Here is a 12,450-nt window from a genome sequence, read left to right on the forward strand (position 1 = left end):
AGCCATCCCTATTTTTATTAAATCATAGTTCATCAATAAATCTACGAAAAATGGAAATCTGGCCCATTAAGTTCTAGGGCATACATTCAGATGTGTATCATGATATAGAAATAAAAATTACACAGAGTAAAAGGAAGAAAAGCAAAGAGAGAAAGTAACAGGGATGTAGTCTCCATTTCAGACTTTCCCCTTACATCCACATAGAACTTGAACTTTCGCTTGGATGTTCACTTGGTGTTAGGCGGCCCAGTCAACAAGAAAAAACATACGTTGAAAATTTGCTTTTCAAAACAGATGCCCTTCTAGTCAGCTGGCGTTCAGACAGCCAGCCTGCAGCTTGAGGCAGCCAGCGTGGTCGGAGCTCAGATCCCCAGAGAAATGGTCACCATCGCAATACGTGCTGATCAACAGCCCATCGCCATGGACGGGTATCCATAGTCTGGCTTTCCACTATAGCTGTAAATGGGGAAGCACTTCCAGATGTCAGCTGTTGTCAGTAATAGGGGGTGGGTGGAGCATATGCAAATATATGAAAATATCTAGTGGATGGGGGAGAGGTGGTAGGAGGGGCAGAGAGACTAGAATGAGTGAAATGAGAAAAGTCACTCAAGAACCAGCTCCATGAGGGCATCTGGGTGGCTCAGTGGGTTAAAGCCTCTGCCTTCTGCTGGGGTCCTGGGATCGAGCCCCGCATCAGGCTCTCTGCTCAGCAAGGAGCCTGCTTCCTCCTCTCTCTCTGCCTGCTTCTTTGCCTACTTGTGATCTCTCTCTGTCAAATAAATAAATAAAATCTTAAAAAAAAACACACACAAAAAAACCCCAGCTCTATTTTCTTAGAGAATGGATTCTTGGGAGAATCCATTTTCTTACACTTTTTCAAAAACTTCTCAGGTTTCCTAAATTTTTTTCACTGTTATTTCTTTTTGTAGGGATTATGGCGCTATTTTAAGACAAACATATTGGGGCACCTGGGGGGGGGGGGGCTCCGTCAGTTAAGCAACTGCCTTCTGCTCAGGTCGTGATCCTGGAGTTCCCTCATGGAGTCCTGCATCAGGCTCCCTGCTCAGCAGGGGTCTGCTTCTCCCTGTGACCCTCTCCCCTCTTGCGCTCTCTCTCTCTCACTCTTTCTCTCAAATAAATAAATAAATAAAATCTTTTAGAAAAAGATAAACATATCAATTCAGTTTCGATATATATTCATGCAAAATAAGTTTAAATTTACTGTTATGTTTTTGTTTATGGAATCCAGAGGTATTAAAGATTTGAACTTAAAAAAAAATCTACGAAGAGTTTAGAAATCACTTTGAGGCTGCGTCATTATTTTTAAGACAATCTTAACTCAATTCCCACGTGCACAGGGGGTCACCTCCCCATTCTTAAATGGATTTCTTTTACAATTCATTATAGTGGGTTTGTCGTTGCTGTTGCGTTGGAGGGGAAGACATAAAGAAAAAAGTTATGTACATTAAAGTCATTAGTGTTCACCTTAATTCTATAACTTATATAAAAAACAAACAAACAAACAAAAAACTGTTGGGAGGTCATCCGTGGTCAGTTTGCTATATTAAAGATGTAAAGTGTTGGAGGGCCTGGGTGGCTTAGGTGGTTAAGCCTCTGCCTTTGGCTCAGGTGATGATCATGTTGTCCTGGGATCAAACCCGCCCCACAGCTCCGCCTCCCTGCTCAGTGGGGAGCCTGCTTCTACCTCTGCCTGCCACTCCTCCTGCTTGTGCTCTCTCTCTCTCTCTCTGGCAAATAAATAAATAAAATCTTAAAAAAAAAAAAAGATGTGAAGTGTTCCCCAAAATATGCTATTAAAAGAAAAACCAGCATAATCCAAGGACTCAGAAACCCTTGCGGGAGTGGTCGCCATAAGCAAGCAGTGAGTTTCCTTTCGTGAACGAGGAATCATCACACCCGTTACCGAGGAGCCCATCTTGTCAGGCACATTTATATCATTTATTCCACTTAAGCCTCAAGTGGTCCAATAAGGTATTTCCCCTAGTGTGATATCACATTCAAGTATGTCCCTCGCCCCTTTGTGCCCTATGTTTGCGGGTACCCAAACCATGGCTTTGCCCCTGAGATCCTGTGCCTTTTCTCTTTGTAGGAAAAACAATCTTAAAGGCACATAGTACTACCATTCATGGCTAGGGATTCATCAAGACGTTTCCACCAACCTCCTCGTTCGCTTCACCACAATGACCAGAGAAGCAGCAAAATGAAAATGTGAGCAGATGTGGCTTAAGACTTTGGAAATCTCTCTCTCTCTCTCTCTCTCTTTTTATTTTAATCTTTTTTTTTAACTTTTTAAGTTGAAACTTGGGAATTTCATAATTATGTTAGAATTTAGAGAAAATAAATTACGCTCCCAAAGCGTGCATGAGACCTAAGATTCTAATCGGGCTCCAAAGCCCACGTTTGGAATTCACCATTCGAGGCGATGGGAGCTCCAACTTTCTGCTACCGACCTGTGTGAACTGGCATGACCCAGCGGGAAATTTATGATTTGTAATTTTAATCTGAATGCTTTCTGTCCTGAAGTGTGTCAGGACATCTTACATATTTGGTTTCATGCTTAAGTTTTCTTCCAAGGCCAAGAGGATTCTCTTGCCATTTTATCATTGTATGGAAAATTTCCAGGCTCTGAAGCAGCTTGAAAGTTCTTTTTTGTTTTCTTTTTTAAAGATTTTATTTATTTATTTGACAGACAGAGATCACAAGCAGGCAGAGAGGCAGGCAGAGAGAGAGAGAGGCGGAAGCAGGCTCCCCACTGAGCAGAGAGACCAATGCAGGGCTTGATCCCAGGACCCTGAGACCATGACCCAAGCCAGTGAGCCATCCAGGTGCCCCTGAAAGTTCTTATAAATGTTGTGGGGATGCTGCTCTATGTTCCACTCAGTTGTTGTTGTTTTTTTTTTTTTTCCTCCCATTTAAAAAGCCTTGTTACTCACTGCCGTGCAGTATCTGCATGCCATATTCCATTTTTTCTAAACATCATTAATACTTGAAAGACAGAAGATTCTAAAAAATTCTTCTTCCCTTGTTAGTGGAGACAGTCTGACAGTCTGTTTTCCACATTAAGGTAGGTATAGTCTTTAAATGAGCATTCTGCTCAAACTTCAGCAAAAAGAGTAGGAATCATTCATTATTAGGTTACGTGTATGTGTCTTGGACTGAATAATTCTGTGGTTCAGGTTTTACTTATAAACAATATATACATTAGACACCCAAATATCACTATGGAGACACGTCGGGGCCTCATAGCCTTCCCCGTTATATGTACATTTGCATGTGTATGTAACCTGTCTGCAAGTCTAGTAAAAACAGGATGTACCTTTTCTGTCTCTCACTGAATGCATCCAGAAGCAAATTTAGTTGTTACCTAGAAATAACACTAATGGTGCCTCAGATCGATCAGTGCTTGAATGTGTTCAGATATCAAACACTGTTTCTTGGGCACATGAATCTGACACCCAACTGCATCTTTCATTTATGTATTTGCCCTGGAAAACGTGATTTCTTAGTCATTCATATAAAATCCATTTTTGTTTTCCTTCCTTCCTTTCCTTTCCTTTTTCTCTGTTTCTCCTTTACTTTCTTTCCTGGCTGTCTGCCTTATTTTAATAACTACAGGTTCTAGAACTTAATGGTACCAATTCATTGGTGAGGAACTACATTCCCTTGTTGTTAATTATGCCATTGAAATGAGCAATTCTCACTTACTATATTGTGGGAGAGGAAACAACACTGTAGTGTTTTTTTTCTTTTCTTTTTTTTTTAAGATTTTATTTATTTGTTTGACAGAGAGAGAGACAGTGAGACAGTGAGAAGAAAACTTAAGCATGAGACATATTCTATTCATTTGTGGATGAAATATCATTTTCTTGATTATCAACATGCTTTCAGAAATAATTGGTTCAATATTGTAATTCATTATCTACTACACAATGGATATAAATGGATATTTATTTATTTGTTTGACAGAGAGAGAGAGAGAGAGAACACAAGAAAAGCAGTCTTCCTGATGAGCAGGGAGCCTGGTGCGGGGGTCTCTGTCTCAGGATCTGAGCAGAAGGCAGATGCTTAAGGACTAAGCCCTCCAGGCGCCCCAAAACAACACTATCTTTTCAATGAGAGAACAGTCAGTATAAAGTTTCACTGAATGTAAATGCTGTAAGGAATGACACCCAACCTGTGACATTTGGTTTGGCAGACTCAAAATCTCTCACAAGCTGGAATTTCTCTATTGAGGAAGAAAAGACAGTCATAAACATGGGGAAACATATTCTATTCATTTGTGGATGAAATATCATTTTCTTGATTATCAACTTGCTTTCAGAAATAATTGTTTCAATACTGTAATTCATTATCTACTGCACAATGGATATCCACCATGAGAAAAAAAGAATGGGATGATGATTGCAAAGGGTGATTTTTTTGTATCAGAATTAACATGCGTATTGTTGATCAAGTAGAAAACTACTTTAAATGGTCCATGGAGGGGCACCGGGGTGGCTCAGTTCTTAAGCATCTGCCTTCAGTTCGGGTCATGATCCTAGGTTCCTGGGATCTAGCCCTGCATCTCGCTTCAGCAGGAAGCCTGCTTTTTCCTCTCCCACTCTCCCACTGTGTTCCCTCTCTCGCTGTGTGTATATGTGTGTGTCTCTTTCTCTGTCAAATAAATAAATAAATAAAATCTTTAAAAATAAATAAATAAATAAATAAATAAATAACCGACCCATGGGTGCAGTGACTTGTTTCTTCAATGCTTGTTTCTTGACTCCATCTAGGAGTCATTCATTGCCTGTTTGGATCCTTTGGCTGAACCCACGAAAAGCTGCTTTAATTCACTATGTCAGTGGGAATGTCATACGGAAGTGCTTACACATTTACAGTAATAATTACTGGGCGCTGAGGTCATTCTCACATAATAGCAACAAATGTGTATGGCAAAAGAATCCTACCAGAAGGAGACACAATTGCAAGGCTAGTTGATATTGGGGGAATAACCTGCTCCCTTTCTCTCCTTGCCAGCCTTTCAACACCTAAATTATAGTTTCATTGTACAATTAAATACTGTGCTTTTTCTCTCAATTCTTGAAACTGTCTTCAGGAGGACTTACCAGTCAGATAAAGTGGTGATAGTTTTTGGTCTTCCTCGTTCAGCTGCCATTCTCCCCAAACTAAAGCTAAAACATGGCCCAGTGGAATCTTCCAACCCCTGAATTGCAACCAGTTGCAAGAGATATTAAGAGAAAATGAAACCCTGTTTGTTATGGGAGACTGTTTTTTTGGTTTTTGTTTTTAATCATTTTGCCCAGGGTCTAGAAATAGTAACTTTTTGTCCTGAGAGTGGGTGGAATTTGCCTCTGTGTTGATTTGTCATTTTCCCAAAGGATGGAAATTTCCATGGAGCAAAAAACAGCATGGGGGAACTGAAGAAATGGCCCAGGGCTTGGTCTTCGTCTGGCAGAGGTAGGGGAAGGTCAAAGCAGACTTTTTCCTGGCTGTATATCTTAAAGCCTTTAAGAGGTTAGTTGAAAAGGAGCTCACCTTAAGTCTTTTGTTAGGAGTCAGAACCCCTTAACCCTCCACTCCCCGCTTCTCCCCAACTTCTGTCATCCCTCAACTCCACCAAAATCTGTGGCCCACCAGGAGGGGTCTTTGAACATGATCATTTCCCCCAGTGTTTAACAGTTGCCACAACTCAATTCCCCCAAGCCTCTTCCCATCCACTTGGGGCCCCAGAAATAGCACTGGATTTCTATAAATTGAAAATACTGTGTGAGTTATGTGCATATGTGTGCAGTTGTGAATGTGTGTTGACATTTTCATGAAAAAACGATTTTTAAAAAAGGAACAAAAACTGGAGAATTTTGCATTTTTGGTGGTTTTTTTTTTTTTTTGTATTTGCGCAGACCATTTTAGGATTTTCAGTCCCAACAAAACACTATTAAAACGAAGAATCTAGTAAAATATTTGTGCATGTACTGCTAAACAATTCTAGCAATTTTATTAAGCAATACCTTTATTATTTTTGAATATTCTTAACAGACTGGAACAAAACATTTTTTTTATTCAAAACAAAATATGCATACTGTACGCATGTCGCAGGGTTAAGTATGATGCAGAGATTAAAGTTTGTTTGAACAGAAACAAATACCGGGGGAATTTCATAGCTATAAAGTTAATAACTAAATTTTGTTCGCTACGAGGACCTTTTCTGTGGTTTCCTTCATCTCCCAGCTACACAGCAAACACATCTGAAGAGCACTTCCCAAATGTAGTTAGAGAATAGGAAGGAATGTAAAGTGTTTTTTTTTTAATTATTTGTTTTGTTTGTTTGTTTTTTTAAAAACAGCCCTTATGAACTCTTCCTTCCACTGATTCTACTGTAAACTCATAAAAGCCTTTTTTTAGAAAGCAAATTCATACACACTCAGCAGGTGAAATGTTCCCACAAAAAGAAAAAATACAAACAGAGCGATCTGATTTCTCCTCTTCTCATCGACTACCTAGAGCGTGTTCGAAGTGACAAAATTTTTGCGCTTGAATGAAAATGGCTAACCTATTTTTTTTTAAACAAGTTCTTTTGTGATAATGCAGAATTGCATACACTTTATACCTGGAATAATTGAAAATCATAGGTTGGGAGATACTGGGCTAAAATTCTATTGTCTACACTGCAGGTGTCGGAGCATCTCTACGGTCTCCCCCACAGCCACGGAGGAGGAGAACGAACCCAGCTGCGTGTCCTCGGTCCCTTCGTCGCCTTCGAGGCCCACCAGCGCCAACACGCGCCCCCGTCCTGACTCGCGGCTCAGGGCGGGCCGCAGCCCCCGGACCACCAGCAAGGAGGGACGGGGCCTCGGGAGGGGAGCTGGAGCAACGGAGTTCGTGGTGGTTTTCTTTGCTTTTATTTTGTCGTCAACGTAAAAAATGCGTTAACTGTCTGATTCCGCCTACCGTGGAGAGCGCTTGTTTGTTCAGCTAAAAAGGAACCCCTAGTTCTGCTCCCGGCGGGGGTGGGGGGGCCAGGGCGGCCCGGGCCCGGGGCGTGCGCGCCCAAACTGCGGCTGCGCAGACAGACAGAAGCAAGCCGTGTTGTCTGCGGGGGGCGGGGGCGGGGGGAGCAGGGTCGAGGGGCAGGGGGGCGAGGGGCAGGGGAGTGGGGAGCAGGGGGTCGGGGGTCGGGGGGGCGGGGGCGGCAGGGTGGGCAGGGGGGCGGGGGGGAGGCCGGGGAGGCAGGAGCGAAGAGTTCGAGGGGGGTTTTTTATGTGTATTTTTTGTTGTTTTCTTTTTTTTGTCTTTTTTATCTTTTATGATTTTTTTTGTTGTTGTTGTTGTATTTTGCTACACCGTGAGGTCATAGCGATCATTCCTCTAATAGAAACGGACAGGACAGAGACAGAACTACCTGATGGACACACACGATGACTAGAAATAGAGAGAGAGAAAGAGACGGTGGAGACTTAGTTGACCTCTGAGAAACCATCCCCGAAAATAAATCCTGTATTAACAAGTGCAAAAAATCAACGAACGAATGAACCCGAACCAAGGGAAAGCAACTGAAACCTCCGAACATGGAAACACAGTGTATAAAATGGTGTGAGAAATCGAAGTCTCTGGGCAGCCTTCCCGTCGGTAAAAAGCCGCGTGGGCGTCCCCGTCCGGGTGCGGGCCCGGCTTCCTCGGGTCGGCGCTGCCGCAGGGGCCCCGCGGGCGGCGGCGGGGGCGGGGCCGGGCCGGGGGCGGGGCCGGGCCGGGGGCGGGGCGCCGCGGCGTCCGGCGGCGGCGGGGGCGGGGCGCGGCTACTCGTCGCGCGGCGAGGGCCCAGGCAGTGCGTGCGCGCCGCCGCAGCCGGGCGCCGTGCCGTTGTGCGCCGCGGAGGCCGCCAGCACGGTGTGCAGCAGCACGAGCACGAGCACGCACAGCCTCAGTCTGCCGGCGCCCGCCCTGCCCGCCGCCGACGCCGCGAGCGACGTCCTGTGCCGGGGGCTGCCGGGGCCCCGCGTCCCTGGCGGGGGCTGGCTCGGGCGCTCCTCTCTCCGGACGTCGCAGCACGCGGGGTCCTCGGCGCTGAGAAAGGTTTCGTAGAGCCCTGGGGGGACGAAGACAGGGGCCCGGTTAGAAGCGAGGCGGGGCTGCGGGGAGGCGCTCCCCGTCCGGACGAGCCGCCGCGGGGACGGCGCGGCCCCGGCTTCCGGCGCGCGCGCCGCGGGGCGTTCGGCGCGGGGGAGCGAGGGCGGGACCGCCCGGAGGCCGCCTCCGCCGTGCCCTGGGGCCCGCGCGCGCACGCTCCTCCCCGTGCCCTCTGGGACTCTGGAGGCCGCGCCCGGGGGCGTGCCGGGCCCTCGCGAGCCTAGGACGGAAGCTTCCTGAGGGCGGAGCGCAGAACCCGAGGTTCCGGGCCGGCTGGGCAGGCGAGGGCGCGCCGCGTGCCTCGTCCTCCGCGGGAGTGAGAGGTCGCGAGGCAGCGCCGGGAGGAGCGGCCGCTGCGCCCGCTAAGCCGGAGCCCACGGATGACCGTTCTGGGAACCGCCTGCCCCGCCACTTCCTCGCCCTGCGGGGGCTGTCCTGGGGGCCCTGCCGGGGCTGTCCTGGGGGCCCTGCCGGGCTGTCCTGGGGGCCCTGCCGGGGCTGTCCTGGGGGCCCTGCCGGGCTGTCCTGGGGCAGCGCGCAGAGCCCCCCAAGCATCCCCAGGGGGACCACTTCCTCGGAACTCGCTTTGCAAATACTGCCCTTATTCTTGCGTTCGGATCCGACCCACGGATACCTATCTTGCGCCTGGGCCGCAGTGGGAAGAGGGTCCTCGGCGTTTGTTTCCGACCTCCCCTCCAGGCTGCCTTCCTGTGCAAGTCTGCCTCGTGCTCTCCCCTCCCCAAGGAATCTCTTCTCTCCCCCCTTCTCCTTTCCCCTGTTCCTCTACAGTAAGACGTTGCTCTTACTTTAAAATGGCTTAATGGGTATTTTAGAAATGTTCAGAGAGATGAGAAGAATAGCACACCTCTCTCTCTCTTTCCAGTCTTGCTTCTGGCTCTATTATATACATGTTAAGTAGCTACAGAAACCAGCCTGTACCTTTTTTAAACTTGACTGCAACATTTTCTCAAGAGTGCTACAATCAGGTTTCTACACAGATTTTACTGGGCTGTCCTTAAGCTTGAAGCTTTAAAAGCGAGGAGAGAGTAGTTACAAGGATTCAATAAGATTTTGTACTAAAGAGCTTGGCTTAGTGCCAAGTGTAGACAATCAATTTGAAAAGTTTTGGCTACTGTTAATAATAATAGCTACTAATAGTGTCTCCTTGCATCCATCTACATAGTAACAATCTAAAATACCTTTCCTGTCTCTTCAGACTCCTTGACCAGTGCTCCAGACATCCTCCCGGACACGGGATACTGGTCCCCACTGCCCCAGGCGCTTTCTCCTCCTGGAATTTTTCCCATCGACTCATGGACTCTCACCTATGCTTCTGGTTCAGCTCCCCTGAGAACCCCTTGTGAAGTCTAACTCGGGCTGCTCGTGCCTTCTGTGTACCTCTTCAACGGAGCAATTGTTATCTGTCCTTTTCAGCACAATTGTTAATTTTAGGTCCGTTTCCTTATTCACCTGTCACATTAAATGCAAGAACTATGTATTTTGGCTTTCTGTTCCCAATATGTAGTAGAATGCTTGAACAAAATAGATCCTTAACAAGCATTTATTACACAAATACACTCAATATATATTTGTTTGAAAAAAAAGAGACTATTAAATAAGATATTATACACTGCAATCTTCAGTTTCTTTTAAAGAAATGACCAAGATATCCTTATAATGATGCTTACAATATTCATTTCTTCTTAGGCATTCAAAGGTAAACTTCACCTTCTCCTAGATAGAATATGGAAAAAAAACTGAATTAATGAGGTCTGCAGCTCCGACATTTTTAACGTACGATATTTTCTTTTTTCATATACGATATCTCACTAGTAGACTAATCATTTATCGAAGTTTACGTTTTCCAAAATTATATTCTATGAAGAGAATTTATAGGTAAGATTAGAAATCTAAAGGTCAATTAGATAACATTTTAGAATGCTAATAATGAGAATATATTTAACAATTTCGTCCAAATAAGAAGCTCTTCCAAACCCGCTCAGAAGCTACTTTGCTGATTTGTAACTAAAGTCATTTTAGAAAGAATAAGGCAGTTCATTCAGGCCAATAAATGTACTCTTCTTCCCAACTGATAAAATTCATCCTGTTTCTTTTCCCCTCGTCCATCCTTTTAATAAGAATTTTTTTCAGAGTTACACATGCATATATATTAATAATCAAATAATTCCACAAGCTCTTTCTTTAAAAATGCCTCCTCCTCCCCCATCCCCAGTTGTTCCCTTTCAGAGGCAAATACTCAAACCTCTTTTTGCTGTTTCTGTATTTAGCTACATTTCTGTAAATAACCTGTTAGATGCTTGTCTTGATTTTTTTCTCACCTTTCGTCTTTAAAGACACCCCCCCCTTCCCCAGGACAAGTGGGAACATAATCGGGAATAATACTCATTCTTCAGCGCATATGCACCCCCCGCCTGGGGGTTCAACAAGGCTCCCTTCATTAGGATGTTACAGAAACAATCCTTAACTCAGACATGCAGGAAACTTGAGTTCTCTGTGACTTACGGCTCTGGTTTTCCTAGAGGTAACCACTATCTTGCAATTTCCTATGTACTTACTACTTCAAACCCCAAATACTTCCCAGTTGTTTCAGCAGAATAGGGTGCTCAATCAGATTTATCCCCTAGAGTCCTATTCTCATCCGGACCTGTTGCTCTGATGCCTAGACGCCAGCTACCAGCCGGACAGCCTCAGGGAACGCCCTCGTGGGGGATTCTTATGGCTTCTATCTGTGGGTTTGCTATCTACATCCTTTCTGGACTTGGTGGACCATGGCATCTAGGATCTTCCTAAGGAAAAGCTCATGGGAACAAATTTCCAAGATGCTGCCTGCTTAAAAGTGTGTTTATTCTACCTTGTATCTTATTGTTTGGTTGAGCATGGAATTCTAGTTCAGAAATTCTTATCCTTCAAATTTCCAAGCATGACTCCCATCTTCAGAGGTTGGGGCCCTGGGACCTGTCCTTTCATTCTCTTATCTCCTCTCTCTTACTTTATGCCATTTCATCTCTTTGCTCTACTTTCGGAGGATTCGGTGAGCTTTATTGTGTAATGATTTTATTGAGTTTTTTTTTTCTATCACATTTTAATTTCCGAGAGCTCTTTTATGTACTCTGAATGTTGGGTTTTTCTTTTCTTTTCTTTTTTTTGTTTTGAACTGACTGGTCTCATTGCACAGTTGCACTGTATCCTCTTATCGCTGAGATATTCGGAGCACTTTTATTTTCACGTTTTATTTCCTCCCTTCATGGCCCTGTTTTCTCCAAGCCATTTTTTTCTTTGTTTGTTGCTCTCTTATTTTTTTTTAAGTGGGAAGGCTGTGCATTCTTGATTGAATTGCATTGCAATCTGGACACCTAGGCTGGAGAAGGGGACCCATCTGAACTGTTTAAAATGGAGACACTTGTGCATTTCTTCCCTTTACGTCGGTCAGATTTGCCAAAACACATCCTGAGTTTTCTGTCCAGAAGAGCAAAGGCTGTGCTGTCAGTTTTCTGAGAACCAAATGGGAGAAGACCACAGGGGTGAGGGAATCTCCATCCAGCATGCACACGTTCATGTAACCCACATTTTGGTTCCCTCACTCTACCTCTCCTGGTGGCACCCAACCCAACAACTTTCTCCAACTATCTCCAAAAAAATCGTCCTCCCTGCATAAAGACATGGGCAGTAGTCCTTCTCTGGGATGAAGGAGAGCAACAGCTGGGTTGGGAAGGGCAGGCATGGGCTGTGGACATCTGATGGCTTCTAAACAGATTTGCACTTTCCCCCTTATGCTCTCGCTGCTGCTGCTTCCACAGTATCTACTGCCCTGAGTCCCTGTGTCTGGAGCATCTGGGATGTGAATCTGGTTTGCTGGGTTCCCCCTGCTGTGTCAGCAAAGATTTCAATAAACCCTTTACTGTGCACCAATTTTTGTTTCTGAGAGGTTTGGTTTGTTGTCTCCTTATCCAGTCTTCATTTCTTTTGGATTTATGCCTAAAAATGATTTCTTTCCTTTTGGGTTTGCCTAGAAAACATTACTACACTTTTCTCCATCCTGTTCTGCTCTGTTCCATCTCTGATTCAGTCCCCAGCTGGGAATGCTGCTGACAGATGGAAACCGTCTCTGGGCACCTGGGCAGCTGGCTCCAATCATCAGAGCATCAGTGAAGGGCTATCCCAGGTCCAGGTCCAGGCCCTCTGCTGAATCCTCCCCTTCCCTGACCCTGGCACAGGTGCACACGGGTCGACAGCCTGCCCACCGATTTGCTTCCTGGGAGGCCTACCCAGAGCAGCTAACTCTTT

The 12,450-nt window shown here is 45.3% G+C and overlaps 1 protein-coding gene and 1 long non-coding RNA gene across 4 annotated transcripts in view; one reads left to right on the forward strand and one right to left on the reverse strand.

Moving 5' to 3' along the window:
- Nucleotides 1–4,771: 4,771 nt before the first annotated feature.
- Nucleotides 4,772–12,450, reverse strand: part of NALF1 (NALCN channel auxiliary factor 1) — a 654,803-nt gene continuing 647,124 nt past the window's right edge. Inside the window, exons 3-4 of one of the 3 annotated variants that reach the window (XM_082700998.1) lie at nucleotides 9,834–9,879; nucleotides 8,017–8,104 (exon numbers count right to left, since the gene is read on the reverse strand). In XM_082700998.1, the coding sequence (XP_082557124.1) occupies nucleotides 9,857–9,879 (23 nt within the window). In that variant the 3' untranslated portion in view covers nucleotides 8,017–8,104; nucleotides 9,834–9,856. Of the gene's footprint in view, nucleotides 8,105–9,833; nucleotides 9,880–12,450 lie in introns of all 3 variants that reach the window. The other 2 variants (XM_082700997.1, XM_082700996.1) reach the window with 2 other exon arrangements.
- Nucleotides 7,955–9,781, forward strand: LOC309848969. Its single transcript, XR_014303378.1, has 2 exons — nucleotides 7,955–8,091; nucleotides 9,362–9,781. It is a non-coding gene; the product is annotated as an uncharacterized lncRNA (long non-coding RNA).

Source organism: Mustela nivalis, assembly GCF_964662115.1.
Source record: "Mustela nivalis genome assembly, chromosome: 15".
NCBI classification, from domain to species: Eukaryota; Metazoa; Chordata; class Mammalia; order Carnivora; family Mustelidae; genus Mustela; species Mustela nivalis.